This window comes from Thermobia domestica, chromosome 5 (assembly GCF_964235325.1).
Source record: "Thermobia domestica chromosome 5, izTheDome1.hap1.1, whole genome shotgun sequence".
NCBI lineage: Eukaryota > Metazoa > Arthropoda > Insecta > Zygentoma > Lepismatidae > Thermobia > Thermobia domestica.
The window spans coordinates 127,746,509-127,772,454 of record NC_137458.1 but is presented as its reverse complement, the minus strand read 5'-3'; the positions used below and the strand labels follow the sequence as shown (position 1 = coordinate 127,772,454).

The 25,946-nt window shown below is 38.4% G+C and overlaps 1 protein-coding gene across 1 annotated transcript in view; it reads left to right on the top strand.

The window, feature by feature from the left end:
- The window catches only part of Amnionless (amnion associated transmembrane protein), a 111,821-nt gene that overhangs the window by 55,898 nt on the left and 29,977 nt on the right, over positions 1 to 25,946 (top strand). Inside the window, exon 6 of the mRNA XM_081757072.1 lies at positions 8,412 to 8,565. Within this exon, the coding sequence (XP_081613198.1) occupies positions 8,412 to 8,565 (154 nt within the window). The remainder of the gene's footprint in view (positions 1 to 8,411; positions 8,566 to 25,946) is intronic.

The window sequence follows — 25,946 nt, the reverse complement described above, 5'->3', positions numbered from 1 at the left end:
CCCCGTGTGCGGAGAAAAGGACGTATAGATCTGCGATTGACTCAATGTCCACAATGTCACTTTGCCGCAATAGGAGTTCCTACTTCCGTCTAGACTCATGCAATGTTTGTCACTCACGAGACAGATTGATTGAAGGAAGGAAAGAATGACTGAGTGAAAAATCGTATTAGAAAAGTTTAGGATGTCATAATATTCCGTTTTCAGCCTATTTTAAAGAAAAAATCCCATATTCTCTGCTTTGTTCAGAATTTTTCCGAAAACTTACAATACTGCATCACAGGCAAACCAACAGTGGCACTCTAAAGATAACATGCAGGTGAATATTGGCTTATTTCCCGTGGGTATTAGGCTGAAGGAATGATACCTTTATCATACGAATTTTTGGAGTGTAGTTTGGTCTACTTCCGTGCATGACGTCGTTAAAGGAAAATTGTATAAAAAGTTGTGTGTATTTGGTTGTCATTATTTCGTAAAACAAATGAAAGTATACTTAAGCTAGGAACTGATTTTACTTGTAGATTGGCTTATCTATGGAATGTTAACAGCTTCTTTCCATCACATTTCCCTCAAGCAAAGTGACATAAACATCACAATGTCAAGTATGCGGCAAGATGTCAAGTTAGAATTATTGTCCACAATTCCCTTCCGCAAGTGCCTTGGCTAATCCGGCTAATTCATTATAAATTGGGTTTCAGAAATTTTATAAAAATAGAGCAAAAATACTTTACAACACATCTGCTCTTCCAGAAGCTGATACATCTAATCCATTAATCGAGTGATATGTGTCATGATTGAGAGAGCTATCTCTATTTTTCAGTCCGCTCATTTCGTGTTTAGTTCATATTGAATAGTTGATCAAGTTCAATACGAAATAAATTTATAATAATTTTAATACTCCTTTAATTCTTACCTTTTCTTTCTTAATTAACATGTATAAAATTAAAAGAACTTATACTGAAATAGTACGTTTTAAAAAAATACTCTCACCACTCGTGCTGGAATCACGTAAGTTTAAATTTCTTCCAATTGCATGCTGGCAGAATAGCAAAGAGAGTTCAGTATCATTTTGGCACATCACAAATTTCTCTTCCAGTAGCTGAAGTGTCCGTTATTCTCTTGATAATAAATAAGATTGATGGAAAACAATTTAAACTAACAAACCTTGGCGTCTGACTTGAATAAATCGTTAACACGATTCAGAATTCATAAGAACTTAAGAAATATCCAATCCCAAATCGTCCCCCATCCAATGGTAAGAAAGGCATTACTCTTTCCTCTTGCTACGATAGGAAGTCATACGTCTTACAATATTCTGATCAATAACGTACCTGTATTTGTTACAGTATAATAAAAGCAAATTAATATTGAAATTATAGCCCTTAGTGATGAATTGTCTGCAGTCACTTTCGTGGCACGTCTTGAAGTTGGTTGCTCCCATTTCCACTTCTTGTAAGTTTCCGAGTCGAATATGGTTCTGTGTTTTTCTGTTCAGAAGGGCGCACTTTCAGTTCACCAATATACTTTACAACACATCTGCTCTTCCAGAAGCTGATACATCCGAACACTACTTTTGGCGTAGTGTTCGGAATAAAAGTTGGTATTGATGGTACGACCTGAACGAGCTCGAAGTGAATTACTCCCTCGTAGTTCCACCACACACTGACCATAACTTTATGTTCGTAACGGGGTTGTTTGACGACCAGTTCTGGAAGTTGGCCCTTGCTCAACAACTCTTTATGCACATTCGGGTTTCGAAAAAGACACTTACTTTAGTCACATCCATTCAGGAAACGCACATCAAACGGATTTTGAAGTACTTGTCAGCACATATCCACTCTGCTCTGTGCTTGAGCTGTGGTCAACTCATGTGGCATAATGCAGCAGCTCTCGGTGGTTTTCGTGAAGGTAACACACTACAATGGAATAGGACATGCCGAGTTGACCACATGAGTCGTGTGCTGGTGGACGGATGTTTCATCAGTGACATGACAATTTTCTCATGTAACGTCAAAATCTGTTACCCTAGGGCGGCTGGATCTTGGCTGATCTTCGACATTTTTACAACCTGAACAAAATTTCTGGAACCAACGAGTTGCTGTACTATAATTCATTGCACATTTTCATTTCCCATGACAAACGTTTTGGGTTGCTACCGCAGCATTATGCCCAAGTGCGAACTCACATAATAATAGTTTACGTGTTAGACGTTGTTGAGCACTCATCATCACTGGCACCTAAACTGACTGAAGATACTGATGGAGTGGCGACCCCATTGACAATTTGCCGCCATCCATGGCGGACCGTCTCCTACTACAGCGGCCAGGCCGCCAACACAGCTCTTTCCCGCTGGCGGCCCGCGAGCGACGATAGCAGCTGTTTCGCTAAAGTGCCCACGATGTAGTTTTGCAGCTATTTCGCGTGGCAGCCCGCCAGCGACGATAACAACTTTGCCGCTAAAGAACCTGATTGGAGAAATCGTCGTCTGGTCGCGCTGCCTGTATATTGGGTTCGCGTTCTTCATTTGTTACATGGTGATGCAGCGTGGGTGGACTCCATCAAACGTTTGCAAAGAGAGTTTACACGTATAAGTCTGAGAAGACGTTTTGTGAGTGAGAAAAATGTGCATACATTATACCGTAGTGCTTTTCCAAGTGAACAATAGTCTGGCAACTGTACCAAGTTGCTGGTGATTCGAAAATGACAAGAACATGATGTGTAAGTGCCCCCTGGGGACGAATAAAGTAAATGTTATATTGTGTCTCTTCACTGGTTTCTTCCCAATGGCTATAGTTAGCGTAACACATGTGTTGTTGTGTGTTAGGGGCCTCATAAACGAAATTAAAGTACCGCTAATTTTATCATTTTTCTGTAATCAAACTTAAAAAATAATCGAAAAATTGTTTTGTAGGAACAGTATTGTGCACTAGATACAGTTATCACGATTCGGCTAACTGCTTTCGTTAAGCAGAAATTTGTGGAATTTGCATTAACGAAAGCAGTTAGCCGACTGGTGATAACTGTTTCATGCACACTACTGTTCCTACAAAGCAATTTTTTGATTATGTTTTCAGTTTGATTACAGAAAAACGGTCATATTTAGCGGTACTTTAATTTAGTTCCTCCGAAACCTGGTCCTTGAGACCCAGGTATTTATTAATCTGGCTGCCTGCGTACGGATTTGTGGTCGTAAAAAACACAAATTGCTGACCAAGCCGCGTGCGACATTTTGGAGGCAGCAGACTCGTTACCGCTAAGCGAGCCGCCGGCGGAAAAAGTGTAAAGTCGCTGGCGGGCCGCTGTCGATACTGGTCTTAGCCCCGCTGTTTGGCCGTTGGAGGCCCGCCAGCGGATCGTCAATGGGGGACTTCCGTGTTAAATAGTCCGCTTGCTACACTACTTCTTAGACTAGTTTAATCTTGTCCTTACGGTCAATCACTGCGTACATGCGCCTACTCTTTGAGTTGAGTAAGTATTGCCTTGTACCATAAAATCGCCCCAATTTAATCCTTCGTTCGGGACTAAAAGTTCAAACTAAATAATAGTTAAATTTCCTCTGTCTCCCATCCTAAAGAATGGAATTGCCTAATTTTGTGTTTGTGAATCGAACATTTCTGTGAATCAAGAAGACTCTCTATAGTAAGATTGTGTCTTGTTATTCCAATGGTCTAATACTTCTCTCTATTGACTGTGTCTACTACATTGAATGTATTAGTTACTTCTTCTGGGTGAATTTCGAGCATTCGAGTAAATCATTCTAAACCAAACTTTATCCCCTTATATGCAATGGCTCAGAATAAATACATAGTTGTAGTCAAATTCCATTCCTCCATAAGTTCACCGGTAATATACGTATAAACTCCTGAACACATGCTGTTGGATATTAAACGTGTAACGCCAATATTACGATGAGGCAGCAGCTTCAAATGTGATATACAGATAGCTTAACGTACAAGTATAAGATTACTACACTTAATTACCACTCTGTGCGATGTACGACAGAGCTGGGAGATTGTAGAAGAAAGTCCAGAAGTGACAAGCACGTCTGTCTACCATGGAAAATTCCTTGAATGTTCTCCTAAGATATGACAAGCTTTTAGTCTGCAACACATTCGCAAACCTGGGGAGGTCTCTGGTGTGATACGTGTTGCGAACCCATGGATCAGGTATATTCAATCGGCGAGAGATCAAGTGAACAGCTGTAACTCGTGAAGGAAGTAGTGGAACATTGTATCTATCAAGAAAATGTAGAACATTGTATACCATATGTGGTCACGCATAATCTCGTTGGAATGTAACTTCATGAACATATAGTACAGGAACCACAATCAGTTTCAACTTCATATCAATGTACACTTGGTGGCAGGGTTGAAAAAAAAACATGTTTTTTTTAAATCATAAAAAACGTTTTTTATGTTTAAAACATGTTTTTTTTGTTTAAAACAAAGTACTTTGTTTTAAACAAGAAAAAAAACATGTTTAAAACGTTTATTTTGTTTAAAACAATAATCTACATAAGCATATATATTACATTTTTACACTCTTAGGTACTGCTTGCCATCTATATTCAACCGCTAGATCAAATTTCGGGAACTTCCCTAATCTCGATCCGCCCAAATGTTCAATTCCGGAGAAAATAATCGGGATTTTCCCGATCTCCGTTCACAGAATATGTAGTTTAGTTTCTTTGTGTTGCGTTCTACTGGTCGTCTGCATTCTTCATCTTTAAACTCCCATTGACGCAACTGCTGTGTCAGGGCTTTAAACCTCAATGGCTCAGTCTTAAACCTCAAATTAAGACTGGAAGATGGTTTTGGTACTAATTTATTCCTCAAAGATGCAACTTTCCTGGTGTACATTTTATGTATGTGGGAGGAGAGTAAATATCGTGTTTTTTTGTTTTGTTTTCAACAGTTTTTTGGGGGCCGTTCCCCCTCTTGGGGGATAGATTCATAAAAATTGTTACATGAAGCAATGAAGTAGGTTACTACATGGTAATATCGTGTATTTGTACCAGGGTTGGCTGGTTTAAACCAAAAAAACGAAAAATGTTCCTAAAAGTGTAAGTGTTTGTAAAATCTTGATGAACACACGTTTGTGGGTTATCACGTTTCACTCCCGTATATTATTCGTATTATATTCAGACCTAAATTCCCCATTCATTACTCAAAAAGATTATACTGCATAAGCAACTTCATATATATATATATATATATATATATATATATATATATATATATATATATATATATATATATATATATATATATATATAAGTTTATAAATGTTTGTTTTGTGATTTTTTTGTAGTTGTTATTATTGTTTTTATTTAATTGCAATCAAAGAAAAATTCTAAATATTGTTTCGTTTCAATGTTTACTATCGATAAAATACATCGAAATGCCGTACTTTTTGTGTGGGGGAGGGGGGTCAGACCCCACGAGAGACATTTAGTGAAATGAGAAGTCTCTTTGGTATTTATTTATGTATAAATGAGTCTGAGCCAAAGTGGATTCAAATAATTCGTATCTTTATTCACTTTTCTTACTAATATGCAAATTAAGTCGTTATATTTCTTTAATTTGGACCAATAAAAGTCGCTGTTAACTAACTCGAACTAAATTAGTTCTTCTGTACTCCGTAGTACTTTGAAATTGTCCATATGTAATTCTGTATAATGGTTTCACTTGTGCAACTGTTTATCTTTTTGTCCTTCTGAAATGACTCTTGACAGTTATATTAAGAAGCATGTAAAGATCAGTACAACGTATTTTTATCAGGATTCCTTCGTGAGTGAGTCGGCAGACGTATCGCATTTGTGGCCAATTAGTCCTGATTCCGAGTTCAAATGGAGGACAATTTCTCTCGGATGTAACTCGAGAAACGATTTTTATTCCGCTTTAAGCTTATGTGATCCCTTCCAGCATAACCCGGTAGTTGCATAATAACATCAAGGCGAAACAAACTTATTTCTGTCCATATATGATACGAATATATAGAGCAAATTATTTAAACCAAAAGAACTTGGTTTAAACCAAAAAAAAAAAAAAAAACGTTTTTTTTTTGTTTTTTCAATAAAAACCATGGTTTTTGCCAACCCTGATTTGTATTTCTTGCATATTATGGGGAGCAGGGAGGGGACAAAGTTAGCCAATTTTTGGAGTTTCAGTTTTTTGACGTAAATTACATTTACTTTTACAACAAACATCAATAGCTCAGTCCTTAATTAAGCTAGAAAGGTGATTTGGTACCAAAGTATTTTTGAGAGATAAAGCTTTCCGTCACTTGCATTTTATGTATATACGGGGTACGTATGTACGGCCGAGAGAGGGAGGATGAAGTTTTTTTTCATAATTTTTTTTCATCAGGTTTTGGCGGGTATTCCTCCCCTCTGTATGGTACATCCATAAAAATTGGTATGTGAAGCAATGAAGTAGTCCCCTACATCATAGTAACCTGTATGTGTACTTGTTGTTTATAGAGGAAGAGGGGGTCAAATTTGGTTAATTTACATTTATTTTCGGGACGGTCCCGTATAACACAAGATATATTTCACTGAAGTGGTCTAGAAGCATAATTCTTGTTCGTATACATGATGTGTGCAGCAAAAATGATTTGCATATGGACGTGGTACTATAGTGGGGGAGGGGAGAGAATGTCTAATTCAATGAATGTTTTTCTGCGCATATATTTTTTAAAAATATTTCCTACATAAAACGAATTCATTACGCAATGGCAGCAATGACTACCATTTCTTATATTATTGTCACAAGTATGTGGCCTACACATTAGCATCATTTTGTCAGCGCAGATAACTGCAAGGGTTGCCAGGGCCCCGCAAAGTCAATATTTTCATATTTTTAATGATTTTTTATGTCTGTTCTTTTTCTACGAATACGGCGGGAATTTCACGCATATTATCTCGTTGGAATTTGCGGTCTATAAGCTTTTATATGGTGTATATCTCATGAAATGTTCAAATACTTCACTTGAACTTCTGTTGGTTTAGTTATAAGCACACTGATGTGCAGAATTTCGTTCAGTAATTGCTGTTATAATAAGAATATAACTCTGCTTGTAATTTACTTCATGCACAAACCCTGCGGAGGATGGGTTGTTTGTTAGAAAATTAAATTAGCTTCTTCAATCTGATATTTTAGTTGTTTTAAACATGTCCAACCAGCAAAAAAACACGTTTAAAACAATTTGTTTAAAACGTTTAAAACAAACTGAATAAAACAACAGCCCTCGTTTTAAACATGTTTTAAACACTTGTTTTAAACATTTTGTTTTAAACATATCAACCCTGCTTGGTGGTCAAAGACATGTGTATGCGTATTAGACGCGAGTGATCTAGTAATGGTACCTCATGCTATAACGTTCCATACCTGACCAGTGTGGCGATGCAAAATGCACGCGTTATTCAACATGTCCCCACGGTTCTGTCAGATATGGATTTCGCTATCATGATGCTACATACAGAAGCGACTTCGGCCGAGCAGATGATATCAAGTAGGTGCCGTGTATGGCGATTTGGAATTCTCCGCTCACCTGCATGTCTATGAACATGTACGCAGCCTTCACTGTATCCAAAGTAGTAATGACTATCATCGTTAATTACCACCATCTTCAAAAAAAAAAAAAAAAAAAGTGTGAAATTTGGAGCCGATAAAATTGGAGATTCGACATATGAATGCTTACTCGTACATAAGATATGATTATCTGATTCATTTGAAACGGTAATCTGAGTCGAGAAATGGGTGACCATCTCTCGCGACAGAGGACCTTGTGTACCTAGTGCGGCACAACATTTTGGAGAAGCGTCACTTCATAATAACTGAACCCACAACTAGTTCCCACAAATTTTTCGATCGTTGTTGCACGAAATTTTCACGACACGCTTGGGTTTTAAGAAATTGTTTGCCAGTTTGGATGACGAAGCAACTGACATTGGTTCCACTCCCAGACGGCTGACTTTCACCACAATTAATCGCACAAAATTACAAGTGTCTGAATTAAAGTGGTGAGTATGTTGAAAAGTAGTGGGATCTGTGCTGCATCTGTGGCAAGAAATGTTTCAAGGATACTTATTTCCTTTTTATGTCTCTCGTCCTTGGGAAACTTACTTTCTTGACATGCCACGTATTAATTTTTGTATACAGGAATAAGTGCATTAGATAAACTTTCTTCCCTTGTTTTATAGCGATAAAACTGTAATGTTTATTGACGTGACTTCCTTCAAAAGTCGTCACTATAACAAATGTAATCCTGATCTGTATCTATGAAAATGTAACAGAAATTTTGAGCTTGGTTGATCTTAAAAATACTAGTTTTAATTTTCATCTACAAAGTGATGGATTAAAATTTCTTTATTCTTGCATTATGTTAATAATTACTCAATATTCTCCATTCAGATGATAATCTAGGAATCGACCGAGTCACTGCCCATTATTCGGGACACGCACAGCACGCACTCTGGAGCAAACAGGCTGGCACAGCCACTGGAGTGTTCTTCTTCGTTCTCCTTGTATTGGCGTTGGTTGCTTATGTCGTCTACAAAAAGAGAAGGTAAATTATTTACTGTTAAGTGGTAAGACAAAATGAAATCTTTAGTTTAGCGCCCACAGTTATGCTTTGTAAGTAAAAGATTTTTCTTTTCTTTTTTTCTTTTTCTTTTTTCTTTTTTCTTTTTTTGTTAATGAATAGAGATATACAGGGTCTGCACGGGCCGGAATTTTTAGCCCGGGCCCGGCCCGTGAATTTACAATGTAAGGCCAGACCCGAGCCCGAAATATGTTTTAGCATTTAGGCCCGAGTCCGGTCCGAGATCGTGTGATAATTAAATGAGCCCGAATTACATAAGCTTAATAATTGACGCAAAATTGTATTTGTATTTATAGCCTTTAGAAGTTTAAGTTTGCAGTTGTGCTTTAAAAATTCTCAAGAAAGAACGGTGCAATATGAGGGCGAGTCAAAAATTATCTACACTTTTGTCAACTTTTCTTACATTGCGCACTTTCTCTTCTGTCTTCGCATATTTTATTGTTATATTGTTGTGGTAATGCTGTGAAAGTGTGATCTTAATTCCTCAATTTTTCTTCCTTCTGTTGCAGATAAATCATGGCTGCTCCATTAGAAGTTAGCACCAAAGAGGAACAACGTGTAGTGATCCGATTCCTCTGGTCGGAGGATGTCAAAGGGTCAGATATTCATCGCAGATCGCAGTATGGGAGAAGTGCACTATTACGTAAAACTGTGTTTTTGTGGCTCGAGAAGTTTAAAAGTGGCCGAACAAGTGTAACGCGTGAAGAGGGAGCAGGGCGGCCATCAACCTCCACTACAGATGACAACATTAAGCAACTCGAGAGACGGTTCTGGCGAATAGATGAATCACTATCGATGAGGTAGCATCTGCTTTGAACATCAGTCATGGCTCTGCCCATCAAATCATCCAAGACGAGCTCAGTTTTCATAAAGTCTGTGCAGAGTGGGTACCAAAAAAGCTTAAAGCTCACTCATGTTAGGGTCTGTCAACGCTTACTCACTTGCTTCAACAACGAAGGTAATGCATTTTAAGCAGAATAGTCACCGGCGATGAAACATGGGTTCATCACTATGAGTCAGAATCAAAGCGCCAGAGTATGCAGTGGAAACATCCTGGATCTTCGACGAAGAAAAATTCAAGACTGAGCCATCCGCAGGAAAGGTTATGTTAACTGTGTTTTGGGACTCACAGGGACTCATAATGGCAGAGTTCATGGAAAAGGGAAAGACGCTCAACAGTGCAAGTTATAGTGAAAAATTGGAAAAGAATCTGAAGCTGGCAATTCGCAACAGGTTTGTTGTCGAAGAAAGTTTTGTTGTTGCATGACAATGCACGGCCACACACGGCTCATCACACTATTGAAACCATCAACAAATTGAAATTTGAGTTATTGGAACACCCTCCCTACAGCCCAGACCTATGCGGTGCAAAAGTGGCTTCATGACCATCCGAAGAACTTTTGTTTGGAAGGAATACGTAAGCTCTTGACCGTTGGGCCAAGTGCATTGATAAGGAGGAAGTTTACGTAGAAAAATGATGTGCATAATATAATCCTAGCTTCATGTCAATAAACTGTAGAATGAAAAGTGTAGATAATTTTTGACTTTTCCTCGTATATCGTTGTACAGTATATTTACAAAGTTAGGCCCGAGAGAATATGGTTGTATATTTAAAAATTCACAGCCCAAGCCCGGCCCGGGCCCGAAGAGATATATGCTTTGTAGCCCCGAGCCCGGCCCGAGAGATGGATCGGGCTTAGGCCTGCGGGCTCGACCCGAGCACGTGCAGACTTGTAATACAGGGTGCGGAACAAGTTCCGGAATGGTCCAATATCTCGCGAAATATAAAGATCAGCAAAACAAAAATAACTTGTGTTAAATAGTTTTGAAAAAGCTATCCAATGATACCAAACACAACCCCCTATCCCCACCCCCTTCGGAGATACAGGGGTAACTTTAAAATTTTAAATGGAACCCCCCCATTTTTTATTGCACATTTGGATTCTTCAGAAAAAGTGACAGTGATTTGACCACAGTGTCTTAAAAACAGTGTCTTCGCAGATGGCGCTTGAATCGACACACAAAATAGGCGGTGCACCAAAACGTTACGAAAATGCTTTGTGGCCGTACGGTTAGTACACTGCACTGCGGAATCAGAGATCGTGTATTCGATTCCCGCTAGAGAAACATTTTTTTGTGAATTTTTTGTACCCAAATAATGAATTCATACATTTTAACTTCGATAAAAATAATGTATTTGTCCATATTTCTTAATTTACAAGAAAATACAAATGGCGGCAAAAATGATTTATTTTTTTCTTTCGACATTCGATTCTTTATTGTAAATAACTGGTAATACATTTACGATTCAAAATAATTGTCCATCGTTGGCCACTACTTTCTCCCATCTTTCGGACAGTGTACGAATCCCGCGTCGAAAAAACTGCTCATCCTTTGAGGCGAGTCACGTATCAATCCAATTTTTGTATTCAGGTGCTGGTCAGCCAGGCCGTGTGCCGCTGATCGAAACAAGTGATAGTCAGAGGGAGCAATGTCTGGAGATTACGGTGGGTTGGGCACGATTTTCCATTTCAACGTTTCCAAGTATGTTTTGACCGACTTTGCAACATGAAGTTGAGCATTGTCATGCTGCACAATCACTTTATCGTAGCTCTCGTTGTATTGCGGCCGTTTGTCTTTTAATGCTGGGCTTAAACGCATTAATTGCTTTCGATACAGATCTCCTGTGATTGTTTCAGTCGGTTTTAGTAGCTCACAATACACTACATCAAGCTGGTCCTATCAAATACAGAACATGGCCTTCGAGCTGTGAATATTCGGTTTGACCGTTGACGTGGAAGCATGGCCAGTAAGTCCCATGATGTTCTACGCTTGAGATTATCATAATGAAACTATTTTTCGTCTCCAGTCACAATGCGATGCAGAAATTTTTTTCCGTCTTTGGCTTTCAAGCGGCTGTTTAGAAGCAAACAAACGCTGTTCAACATCTCTCGGCTTCAACTCTTACGCCACCCAATTTCCTAGTTTCTGAATCATTCCTATGGCTTTGAGGTGTTTTGAAATAACTTGTCGAGTCACTCCTAATGATTCTACCAATTTTTCTTGCATTTGGCACGAGTCTTCAAGAAGTAAAGCCTCCATTTCTGCATCTTTGAAAACCTTTCCGCTTCCACTGCCATGCCGGTCTTCGATATAAAATCACCACTTTTGAAACCTTGAAACCACTCACGACACGTTCTTTCACTAATAGTGCTCTCTACCCCAATTTCTTCATATTGAAGCAGAAAATTAAAACATCCTGTAAATGAGAATTTGGCTCGTAAACCGACACTTTCAATCGACAATTACTTTACGATGCGGACACAAATCGACTAATGTTTTGATGCGGTTATGTTGACAAATGCCCAAGCTTATTGTATGACATCTACATCTGTTTATTTCCACCACCACTTACCGATGCAGAATCGGAAATAAGAGAAGAAAAGGAAAACCCAAACATAATTCACAAAAATTCTTCACACACTTTACCGTACACAAAAGTGCATCGAATTAACTACTTCCCAACCTTTCTGTAAATTTTTGGGCACTAGAATATGTTACAACATATTAATAATTAAGAAGCATTGTACTATTGTACTAAAATTTAAAATTTTATCTCAGAGTGCACATGATAATCGAAGAGAGACCGGACTTCTAGCCAGAGCTCAGAGAAAGAAGGCAAAATAACTTAGAGGGAGCGAAATTTAAATTGATATAACATTCTAAACTGCTTATTTTCATAATATATATTAATTGTTCCCCATCTCCAAGCCTTAAATTACCTACACACTGTTCTATGATTCAACCCCAATCCATTTCACCAAAAAATTCAATTTCACTGGAAGTGGCACTTACCTTTATGTTCTCCCGAACCGCTCAATTTATGTGCCATTCATTAGTCAGGTTTTTCGATCTTTTCTGACTTCTTGAAATGCCATATAAATGTTGAACTATCAGCGTTGACTTCTTCCGCAACCTCGCCACTCGTTTCCCACAATTTTGCTTCAGTAATCGTCTTCAATTTGTTGTTCCTAGCAACAGAACACGTCCGTGTCCTTCCTTATTTTAAATAGTTATAACTTTGCGTCCATAGTTGGCATGAGTGTATATATTGAAATGATGCAGGTAATCAGGAATTTCAGTTTCGACACATATCAATCTTGCATTCTTGCGCAGATCAATTACTGGTTTTGTGTCACATAACCATTAAAATGGAATACACAACTAAATAGTATACATTTTTGAAGAATTACGAGGTACATTCAAGTTATAACAATTACGAGGTACATTCAAGTTATAACACTTCCATTTTTTTCTCAGACTGCTAACAGATAGAAACGTACTGTTTGATTTAAAAATATGCGAGCACTCGTTCTCGATGTGTGACAGAGATAGCAACTCCATATGGCACACAGAACTCTACCGGCAGCGGTAAGACTGATGACTGTTTCTGATATTTACGATACTTAAAATGGCGACGTTTTCATTACAAGGACAGCGTGTAATAATTCGTTTTCTCCATTTGCGTGGAGACACTACTTGAAATTCATCACCAGTTGAGTGATATATGTATTGATGGTGTTATGCATGTGTCTAAATGTGCGACAGTTCAAAGAAGGCAGAATATCATGTGACAACAAACCAAGACAATCTAGGCCTCGCAGAAGTCGATCTGACGACAGGTGTACAGAACCCAGGGTTATGCCAACTTTAGAGGCGATATGTTCTGTTCTACATTCATTCGGCGAGCCTCTAAAACAACTTGATCCACTCGATCGATCATGTCGTTACACAGGTTTGTGCGAGGCCGAGAGGAAATTGCCTTGTCGTCACACGACGTTCTGCCTTCTTTAACTGTCACAACCATGAACGAAGATTAGACACATCCACGACACCATCATCACATGTCTCGCTGAATTGGTGATGAATTTCAACCTGTATCACAACACACAAATGAAGAAAACGTCGAGTACCTTAAATATAAAAAAAACATTCATCACTCTCACCACTGCTACGAGAGTTCTGCGTGCCGTATGCTGTTGCCATTTCTGTTACGCATTGGCAATGAGTGCTCGAACATTTTAAAATAAACATCATATTTCTATCTGTTACCATTCCTGAGAAAAACAATTGGAGGTGTTCTAACTTGAATCCACTTTGTATTGACTTAACCAATTTTGTTATGATACCTTTACCAAAAATCGTATCGATGTGAATATGACGTTCGTGATGGTCCTGATTCAAAGATAGTACTACGGTTAGTAACAAAGCTAGAAACAATACAGAGGTTGTTCAGCCTACGTTTGGCACTTTGGCCGATTTCTTTCCTTCCCCCTTCCGGGCAGAATGGACTCACCCGACCTGGCTCGTGGAGTCCTGCAGTGTTGTCCAGTGGCTTCCTGGGAACGGAGTTGTATTTCCGCGCAGACGACAATAACGCATAAAACAGGACCATTGTTGTGAGTGTTGTGTTAAATTTGTTTCCAAGTGTGTAGGTTTCCGCTCTGTGACCAAAATGCCGACCAAACTAGGCCGGTTTTGGGAAGGCTATGTTGCGGCTCTTTATGACGCCCACTTTAGTGTTTCTGTCATTAGAAACCAGTGCAAGAAGAATGGTTGCAACATCAGTTTAAGTGGAATAAAAAAGTTATTAAAAAGTACAAGGCCAACGAAGCTCCACCATTTGGATCACCAACGAAGTTGCCTAGGAAGCGGGAATGCACCAAGGCCACCTCCATCATGCAGAGGAAACTTCGCAAAATGCCAATGCAAGAAAATCCGCCAACGCAAAGGTGTATGGCTAATCATCTTGAAGTGTCTTTGGGGACTGTGAGCCGGACATTACACCATCAACGTTACACCAAGCTGGAAAAAGTCATGAAAGCTCGCGGCCATCTTCTCACGGATGCCCACCAAAAGGAACGAAAGTGTAACGCCCGGAAGCTGTACGAACGGCATCTGGCAAAACAAAGGTGGATGTACGTCGTAACGCTCGATGAGGCATGGATTTACCTTTCCGACTGCGGCAAACCGAGAGCCATCATGTACCGAGAGAAAGGCGCCAAAAACTTCAGAAGGTGGGTCCGTGTCTGTAAAGAATCCTTCCCAAAAGGGTTCATGGTCGTTACTGGCTACTGTTACTGAGGTAAACTGAAGATTTGTAGGGTGGCGAAGAACTGCAAAATAAATTCGCAGTATTTTCAGGAGCAGATCATGCGGCCGATCTACGAGCATGAGATTCCAACAAGGTACGGTAATGACGCCAATCTGGTGCGCATTCACATGGACAAGGCCTCATCACATACCTCACAATAGTCCCTCGCATTCTACAGGAGATGGAGGAGGCAAGTGGTATACAGGCGATACCTTTCAATGAGGTACCTGTTAAATCTCCAGATGCAAGTCCTATGAACTATTGTGGATGTGGATTGCTGAAGCGGGCATTGGGAAAATGGCGTGTGATGACCGTGGACGGACTTTGGAAAGCTGTGCAAAGAGAATGGGATAAGATTCCCGTGCCAGTTCTTCAGAGAAGCCTATTACAGTGGAAATTACGCTGTCGGGCTATTGTGAGGAACCAAGGGAAACACATCGAGCACTTACGGACTTAGCGCCATGGAGTTTTCTAAATTTTTAGGTAAGTCGAAATTCGCTAAATGTGGACTGAACAACCTCTGTATTGATATAAGTTATTCATGTAAATGCATCTATCTGACAACATGATGAAACGGGCAAGATTTTGTCTCCAGGAAAAGAGAAGTAGACACTTCCAGCACATTTTGTAACTGATGATTATTTCCCTAGAAATATACTCATTTTCACTTAGTTACGTTAATACACTATTATTTCATTCCAACAATATAAATATGTACTTATAAAATGGGAGATTCTACTGAAAAACTTAAGCCACTACAGTGAATTTTTGAACCAATGTTACACTGAGGATTTGCCCATACAGCCTTTACCTCACAGCTCATGTCTGTTTAGAGCTGTTTGAGTTTCTCTGTGGCCGAGTTTAAATGCGTAGAAGTAGATTTGATTAAATTTGTGCTTTCATATCCTATCTTCTCAGGGCTGAAAATAGGGGATAGCAGAAAAATACATCTTCCACTTGTATTTAGCAAGAACGAGTAGAACGTACGCTTTCGAAGTATACAAAGAAAACAAACAGGTAAAATGTTTTAAACCATATTTATGTATCACATTGAAGATACCCGAAATCCCAGATTAATTTTGTAACAACTCAGTAGCAGATGGAAGGATTCTTCTATAGTGCAGTTAAAGAAAGTTGACATCTGACAGTTAAACAAAACACGTAATGTATTGGCGACATTATTGCCAAAAGTTCTGCAACAATAAACACGGCAGCTCTGGCTGCAAACTTAGAACGTTTAACAAGTCATATTTCTATAATTATAATAATATGAAAGGATGATTTGTAACATGATTTCCAAATGATAAAAATAGCAGTACTTCACCATTTGACAAAGCATTCAACTACCGGCAACAGCGCTGCCAGTGACTTTGGTTACCTACAAACAGCGTTAAAGAACACTACTAGTCTAGGCAAATGAAACGAAAAAAGAGGCGATCAGTGGAACAAATTCGGAACAAGCTGATTTTTGGTACGCACGTTGAGAGTAGCATTAGAAACAATACCGGAGAGTTCAATTCATGTCAATGGAGGGAAACATGGGAAATCGCCGCCATCTTGAAAAAACTGTTTTCGACCACTTTTTCCTTCACAATTTTGATTTTTGTACTAAAACTAGGAAGATAAGCAAAAATGTTATTGGATCCTTCTTGTAGAATATTATATTTCCAATAAATTGAAGAAAATGGCAATTCTCTAAAACAGTGGTTTCCAACAAGTGGTCCGCGGACCCGTAGAGGTCGGTAGACATTTACTACAGTGCACGAAATTTATAGTTGGGAAAAGAGTTTTATCTTAAACCAGCCATCAACATACATTATAATATTATTTTTAAATTTTCTAACCGCAATTTGTCTTAACATTTTTAATTCGTAACATGAGGGACATTGAAATGTTGAAAAATGGCTGCGTGATCACCAGCCTTTTGTTCTCCGAATTCACATCATGCCCTTAGCAACAAGAATTGTTGGTAACGGCAGCACTAACTGCGTTAACAGTGAAAAAATCGGAACATATCTTGCTAAGGAAAATTCTGGCAAGAATTTCCATGATGTCACCTACAAGCGTAACTCAAGAGTTTTGCCAATTTATGCTGTAAATAAACATACCAAGATAAATGACACTGTACTACCAACAACATCAACTGTACTGTATTAACGAGCAGGGGTAAAAGTGGATCTGAATAGGTGGGGGGACGGTAGGTAGCGGCATTACGTCACGCCGTTCCCCCTGCCTATCTTTGCCAATTGTAATTTTTTTATTAACTGGGTGGACGTCGTACATATTTTTTCGAGGTGCAGGGAAGGCGTCCCCCCGCGTTCCCCTGCATTTTTACCCCTGCCAGCGAGTAATAAGAACAGTAAAGGACAAAAATGAATTGTCATCCTTCTTTCAGTATGAGTTGGCACCAGTACCATTATCGTTGTTTGATGAGAGTGAAATGAGGAAGACCCGCAAATCTTCTCTCCAGAGCCGTAGCTAAGGGGGGGCCAGCGGGGCGCCCGCCCCGGGCGCTGACAACAAGGGGGCGCCGAACGAGCAAGGAGAAAGAAAAAGTTGTGTTGGACATGAATAAAAGACGAGGCGCCCCCAGAAAGTATTGGCGCCCTATTAGATCAATATTGCTGTCGGTTATCAATGAAATACGTAGATTTCTTAAAAATTTTCTTGCTCGCTTCGCTCGCAATCCAAAAGTTTAAATAAGTCACAACAAGTTTTTACTTATTACTTAAAGAGTTATAGATGATTTCTTAATGACATGTGGTATACAAGGTGCCGAGTAATGACTTATAGTGTACGCAGGAGCATTTTCAAACTCAGAAACGAGCAAAGTCGTGTTCGGCGTTTTGACAGTGATGAGTTTGCTTAGTTCAAAACGTTTATCTACCCCTGGGGCCTCAGTGGTAGAGCGTTCACCTCTGGTACTTGGGGTCCCGGATTCGATCCCAGCCCCGCCAAGTGAACTTTGTGGTGGACAAACACCGCGTGCGTGTGTTTTCTCGGGGTTCTCCCGTTTCCTCCCACTTTCTTCATTCCACCATTTCATTCGTTACTCATCATCACCGTCTCCTTTAGCCTAACCGGCATAAGCGTGGGACGTAAAAATCAAAGATTTCATTTCATTTTTCCCCCTATCCAATCCGATTAATCACGACGCACAGTGGAGCCAAGGCACTGAATTCTTGGCAAAAATAAGAATTCGCAATATGAAGCAGAAAATTGAAAGAAAACCAATTAGTTTGGTGTGTGCAGTGGCTACAATAATGTTATTTCGACATTATTTTATCAAAAACATAGTGGGTTACATCATAAAAGGAAATATTCCTTATATTCGCGCCTAAATAATATAACAGATTATATGATTGGCATAAACAAACGCGTGGGCAATATGCTTTGATTTGGCAATTTACGATTGACTTACATTCTTAGGCATGAAAGGAAAAAGTGTACTTATTTTTTTTTACAACTGAAGAGTAATAAAATTGAAGAAAAGTTCTTGCTTCTCAAAATTATTTCCAAGTTGTGGAGGATTCGTTATGATAATGAAGATGCAAGGACGCTTCAATACATAAAAATTATCTCATCACAAGTTCTCGATATATTATCGGATGTATTAAACATATTATGATTTACAAGCATCAGTAACCTGTTCAGCTTGTTTCATATATTGCATCGTGCATTACGTGGGCTGATTTCAGGGCTTGATTGGAACACTCTGAGCTGGAGCGAGCGGAGGCTCATTACAGTTGATTCCAATATCACTTCTGTGCACGCATCGCATCACAAAAAAACGCAATACTGAATTGATCAACACCATTTTAAATATGGTTCTACCTTATGGTCCATAGATTGTTTGGCAAACATTGACGTTTCAAAATATCGCCACCATTAATCACACATGTTTGACTAGAGTTTAGTTCTGTTGGCGAATGCCAGAGAAGTATGATTGGATGTTGGTAACAAGATGGGTCCTAGGGGGCGAAGCACCAAGTAGGTTTGGCGGCAAAATTCCTAGAATCGATCTATATTCAACTTTGTCACTGCGTGCATGGGATCACACGACTAATAATCTAACACTTGCTCTCACATTTATTCCACCTCAATTCAAAAGCAGCATTGCATCCAAAATGCGGTTTTCCTCAAACATTTTCATGCGCTATATTTCCCAAAAGTGCAAATATGTGCAGGTTTTCACTTTGCATACAGTAAGAACAATGTTTCCGCTATGATATATTAAAAAATCACAGATATAACATTATTATGCCATATTTTCTACTAAAATGCCATTCTATCGTTTGACTACAGTTTATATGCTTTCAGTACCACAGCATTTTCCAAATATGATATTAAGTAGGGGATTACCATAGGGATATGATACTGATATTAACATCACTCCAAATATGATTATTGATTACACATTACCTCAACATTCTAAATATACAAAACGATACATACATGTCGGTCGTGTCACCATGTTTACCAGTCACGGAATATCTACACGCAATGTAGGAATAGTCACATTCAAAGTCAATTTCCTATCTTCTGTCACTAAGCAGCACCTTTCCTGCTTCGGTGGATAACCAAATTTACACGTCCCATAAATTCATTGTAAATAGCTATCACTTCTTTTCCTGCACACTATCTTATGTGTACACTATTAAGGTTTCATTATAGCAAATTATATCAAGTCAATCTTTTACTTCATTATTCGAGTTTTTGCTAAGAATTGCCTGGTTTGGCCCCACTGTGCAACGTTGAGAATGAAGGTATGAAAGTGAAAAGAGTGAAGAGACACATTCAAGCTGCTGTTTGCGCGGGAATATTAAAAATAAAAGTAAACGAGGGAAACAATAACATTTTCGAACTTCAAGCAGTTGTAGAATAAGGGCTTAAGGGATCAGAACTTAGCCCGACGAAGTTCGACTTTTTTACACCCACTAATCACTGTAATGATTTATTTTAAAATTCCATTGACATATCAAATGCTTCCAATTTGGAGGAATTTATTGAGGTCATTTTTCATCAACTTTTTATATCGGCACCATATTATTTTGTGTATGCGTGTATAGTTGTGTGATGTTTTTATCTATCTACTCGCTTTTTCACAAACCTTTGCACTCTTCAAAAACAAACCGCGTAACTCAATTTGTATCACTCTGCGCACGAGTATTCAGCGATTGGTGCAGGAGAAAATGCTTCGTCTGTTTCCCGCAATATTTCTGCTTCTGCACGTGCATGTAATCCTTCACTGGTAACCTTCCTGCCTGCATGGCCATCATCAAATATAGCGCGCGCTCTGCGTATTTGCGAGTGGGTGTAGCTGTTTTCCTGTTAAATTTAAATTTTTGTATAAGATGTCAATCCACATATAGAAATGTGCTTTTAATTGAAACTAAAATGTTCTTAGTGCGATTTAAAAATACAATAATTGCTATTCAGGTTGAACAAGTGGAATTTCTTGGGGACTATTTTCTTATGGAAGAATAATGGTCGTTTGGATCATTGCAAGTGTTGCTCACTTCTGTTTTTTTTTTTTTTTTTTTTTTTTTTTTTTTTTTGTGAAGAATCGTAGTCAGACTGTTTAGTCAGTTTCAGAGAACTGGGATGCAAATGTTCATTATGTTACCCAAAAGAAAAACTGAGCCCTTGTACTAAATTTCTATTTGATATATTAAATGCATTATACTTCAGATAATTGGAGAGCCTTTCATTGGATATAAAAAGTTGTAGGCCTATTATTTTAAAGCTAAGTAAGAAATAAAGATAAAAGCAATTTCACCGATTCGAAGTAGCGTAACGTCTGATGTTAATTCTGTATGTTATAATCAGGGGTAAAAGTGGATCTGAAAAGGTAGGGGTACGGTAGCAAGCGGCATGATGTCACGCCGTCCCCCCGCCTATCCTTCCCCATTTTAATTTCTTAGGAACTGGGGGACGTCGTACATATTTTTCCGAGGTCGGGGATGGCGTTCTCCCGCGTTACCCCACTTTTACCCCTGGTTATAATTCGCATATCTATTAAAAGAAACGATCGGGTTTAACTCTTAACATACCAAGCGGGGTCCTCTAGGAACCCCAGAGGGCGATATTTGGTGATACTGCGGCAACTATAAGAATCAATTTATTCTGGATTTTTATGTGTGTCCTGCATCCGCTTGGGATATACTATCTATTACATAATTAGATCAACGATGCGTTCATTAAAAAAATACAAAAAATAAAAACACACTTGAAAATGTAAAAGCTCCATTGTTAAACTTGTATTTCAGATTTACGAACACAAAAGTATAAGATTGTACGAAAAACTGAATATTGCTCAAGTAAACATAATATTTGATGTCAACAATGCTCATTTAACTTAGGTATGCTTTTAGACATCCAAAAAAATAATAATTTGAGTTGCAATACTATGTTGAGATATTAAAATAATACTTGGGGTCCCCAGAAGACCTCAGCTTGGTAAACAACGTTGACGAGTTAGGCTTGGTACGTTAAGGGTTAAATGAACATTTAAGGGTCGTAAGAATGATTGTCCGTTCTCAGGAGTAACAAAATATCTGAAAAAATCTTCAAGGGATACTAAAATTGTAATCCATTCAATAAATAAACTCTTTCGTTGTTTTTTTTTTTTTTTTTTTTTTTTTTTTTTTTTTTTTAAGAACAATTATCCACATGTTCTCTTGCCTCTACTTGAGAGTCACGTAGTGATCCGAAACACACTTTTGAAATGGATGGGGGTAAAAGAGCATATGTTTTAGTACATCTGCTAGTCAAGCTAATAAATATAGTAAGACAACAAATACTAGAGAACATAGTAAGATCCAATAGCTCTGATTCTAATTTTCTATGTTATCTCTTGACGCTATGGGCAGGCTAAATAAAATTTAGTAGTGATAGATTGAATATTTTGAACCATTAATGCGAACTCCCTGATATACAGAGGACGAAGATTTATCGTCAACCACGATTAGCCATGATTTGCAATTACAGGGAAAATTTAAGAGATTGTTCAGCCCGGCTTCCAGGCATGGACGTCCGCAGGACTTTTTCAAAGAGATAAAATACTGATTCCACGGAAGGAGGGACAAAAGACCGACACACAAACTCAGTCGCGAATACACAATATTTTGATAAACGAGGGCACATAATACATCAAGTAAAACAACAGTTATTTACGCGCGTATGCTTATTAACTACAGTAAATAATCTATAATACCAGATACTATATTATTTAATATGAATATGTTAAGTGTTATAACATTAAGTAAGCAAATTAGTATGTCTTGACATGCACTTCCAAAAACCTTTCAAAACCCAGGGAGGCAACATCCCCTTTGCCCCTTCCCCGCTGCGGGCAGCCATGCTTCCTAGTGTTCTTTGTCTATATTTATATGCTGCTTCAAAGATTCAGGAGAGAGAAAATGCATCTTGGTAATCTATCAGAAGTCCATGCCATTTCATTTTCAATCTCCCGCTCTTCGGTTTGTTTCTTAATTTGTTAGCTCGAGGTTTTCTATAAACTTTTTAGTCTGTTAGTTGACAACATTTACACACTGCCGTCTGCGTGTAAACAAGAGCTGCAAAGCTTCGTGAAAAAACGAATACATACATACAAAACATAAGTACACACATTCTTCATATATGTACGTGTTAGTGTATTTTAATATGTTAATTAATAATAAGTACCTTTCATTCATTAAGAAATTAAGTAATTACTATAATTCAGTGTTGGGAAGTAACGTAACGCAAGTAACGCGTTACTTGTAACGCGTTACTTTTTAAGTAACGTTTCCTAGTAACGCGTTACATTTTTTCCAAAGTAACTGTAACGGTAACGCGTTACAAATTTTTAAGTAACGTACCTAGTTTGCGTTACTTTTTTGCGTTACATTTCAATGTATATATATTTTTTTTCGGAAACAAATGTTTCTTTCCTGTAAGTGAATTTCTCAGAATGAAACAATCAGTATGAATTACGTATGTCAGTGACCGACAGTCACAGACACACAGAGAAACAGATAAGTTCGTAGTGCCACTTGCTGTTTTTTGAAGATGAGGACAGTCTTTGGGAAATCACGTGTACTCATCGCAAGCACCTGGAAGATTTTGTCGTAGATTTTGACAGCTCCAAATCAATACATTTAGTGAATGAACTAGGAGTGCAATGATACCGGTAGTCTATTTTACTTTTATTGGTGTTGTTTTTATAAAGAAAGAGAACGAAAATATTTTACTGTTCGAACATTTGAAAGAATACTTTTTTCTTAAGAGCTGAGGATGATGGTGGACACAATTTAAAAGTAAAGTGTCTGAAGTGCCCGGCGGAAAATATTTATCAACAACTAGGGTGCCATAATTAACGATTTACAGTAAGGGGTTAATATGAAAACACTGTTTTGATGAGCAGGCCTACTTTATTACTACACAATAGTTTGCTGATGGTATGTAATATTGGAGTTCTTTCAGATCAGTTTGCTTATACTAGAGTCCCATTGATTATATAGAGTAGTGTAATGTTTCTCTATATTCTTTATTTTTAATTTTACATAACAACATTGTTATTATTATATAATTAGTTTAGCAGAATAATTATAAGCAACAATTTTTTAACGCATAGGGATGAGCACGAGTCAAGCTAAAATTCGACTCGACTCGAATTCAAGTCGAGTTTCGAGTCAAGTCAAGGGTAATATCCTCGAGTCGAGTTCCGAGCCGATTCAGTTTTTCGCGTCGAGTTTCGAGTCCAGTCGAGTTTGATAAATGGCTCATTCGTTTTAAGTCGTCTTGAAATCATGGCCTGATTACACTAGAAAACGAAAGCTATGAGCAATGTAAGCTAAACAGTAATATGGAATACGTTTAGCATTGCTCACGAGATGGGACACTGCTTGCATCTCGTCTCGTCTCGATAGCGAGACCACATGAGATTTTTTATAACAAGCTCAGCTCGGCAAGGCTCAACTGAGAAGATGGCTCGAGCTGGCTTGGTAGGGATGAGCCATTTGCTCGGTTCGGCTCAACTGAGCTGTTGGCTCGGCTCACTTCTCGGTTCTGGTTGATAGTGAATGAGCTGTGAGCCGAGCTGCTCGAGTCGTTGACAATTCTAAACCCGGACCGAGCAGTTTTGAAGATATTTGGCCAGTGCCCTGTAACTTTTAACAATGTTTGGCTCGAGCCCGAATACTCAACCTAGACCCTCAACCCAAATTCAGAAGCTCGTGAACAATGTCCTTGACTCCTAGACTTCACGACTACTGATGTTGGCAATCAACTAGCTTTTTAGTATTCAAATACAAACCGCCTACCTTTCTTTTTATATACAGTGTTGTTATAATTAATAATAATAATAATAATAATAATAATAATAATAATAATAATAATAATAATAATAATAATAATAATAATAATAAGTTGTAGTAGTGTCATTGATAATAATTATACTGTTTATGTAATACACTTGAATAATGTACTTGAAACTCACACCGGATTTGGCTCTAGTCGACTCGAAACTCGGCTCCAATTCGAGTCGAGTTGGTGGAAATTTTTCGAGTCGAGTTCTCGGGTCGAGCTCAAAGATGTCTCTTTCTAGTCGAATAGGGATGGTACCGAGACCGAGACTAGTCTCGGTCTCGTCTCGGTCTCGTCTCGAATTATCGAGACCAGACCGAGACCGAGACGGGCTTTTATATACCGAGACGAGACCGAGACCGAGACCGAGAAGGATTTTATATAACCGAGACGAGACCGAGACAGGCCTCTATAAATCGAGACGAGACCGAGACGAGACTTAGGTCAGTCTCGAAAGTCTCGGTCTCGTCTCGAATATTGATAAAAATTAAAATTGTCTTCACTCAAAATTTCTTTCGTCGCAGTGTTAGATAATATGGGAACGGTTGACTGATGTACAGTCCTGTATTTAGGGGGTGCCTATCAGGCTCAAGCCCCTCCCGAAATAAATTTGTGACTATTTTTCGCACTGCACGTACAGCACAAATGTTTCTTACCCGTTTCTCAAACCTCTCCCGAAACAAAATCCACTGCTGATGTAGCCTTCTCTGTCTGTCTGTCTGTCTCTCTCTCTCTATCTATCTATATCTATCTATCTATCTATCTATCTATCTACCTATATATATATATATATATATATATATATATATATATATATCAACAACGTTTGGGAGGTGATTCCTGACACCAAGATAAGACAAAAAGTATAGACCAACCTGGGTGCACAAATGCTTACTTTTGGAATTATAGGCTGCCGGAAACATGAAAAAATAAACTTTAATGGTCCCTAGCTCCAATACTATAGGATCTACGGTAGTCGGATCAAGACTTTACTTAGGAACAATTATGTGACCTATCCAAAAATACATGTTTCAGAATCCTGCGGTACTCACACAACAATTTTCATAGAAGGAGTTTGTCTAAGGGCATATAATTTTAAGTACTCACCAACTACCTCTGTAAAAGCAGTTGCAGAAGTACCGCAAGATACTGATACATGGATATTTGGATAGGGAACATACTAGTTCTTAGTTGAAGTCTTGACCCGACTACGGTAGATCCCATAGTATTGGAGCTATGCAGTAGCATAGCTAGAATGTTTTTCAAGGGGGCCAGTGAAGGGACCACGAAAATTTTGAGGGGAGCATCTTCAATGAATGGAAAAACTTGATTCATATACTCACAAAACTTGTAAGGTTCAATCACAAGCTAAAATGTACTGAATAATTTAAAAATCATTGAATATGCATATCTTATTCTATCCATTAGGCCTATCCTATCCAAAAGCACTATTTAAAAAAAAAAGCAGAAATACGATAACTACTTATTTTTTAGTAGTCGTTAAGAAAATCAAAGCGAACTAGGAAACAAGTCTGTTTATCATATTTATACAGTGGAACATTACTTCTGAAAGTTGAATGGAAACTGTAAACAACAAGCTGTTCGCAGAACATGCCGCGACATCCTTTGTGAGTAAACCTAGTGCTCGTGATTGCTGCCGAACATGAGCAAGGGTTAGGTGACTACTCCACTTAGACGTGACGGCGGAGGTTGACTGCTATAATAGAATTGGACAGGCGAAGCTCAAGGTTATAGGCAGTAGTCATCTCAAATTTTACCAGTTCGAAACATTCCTTCTTGCACACATGGGACCAGTTTGCCTGATGGAATGATGGAAGTGAAT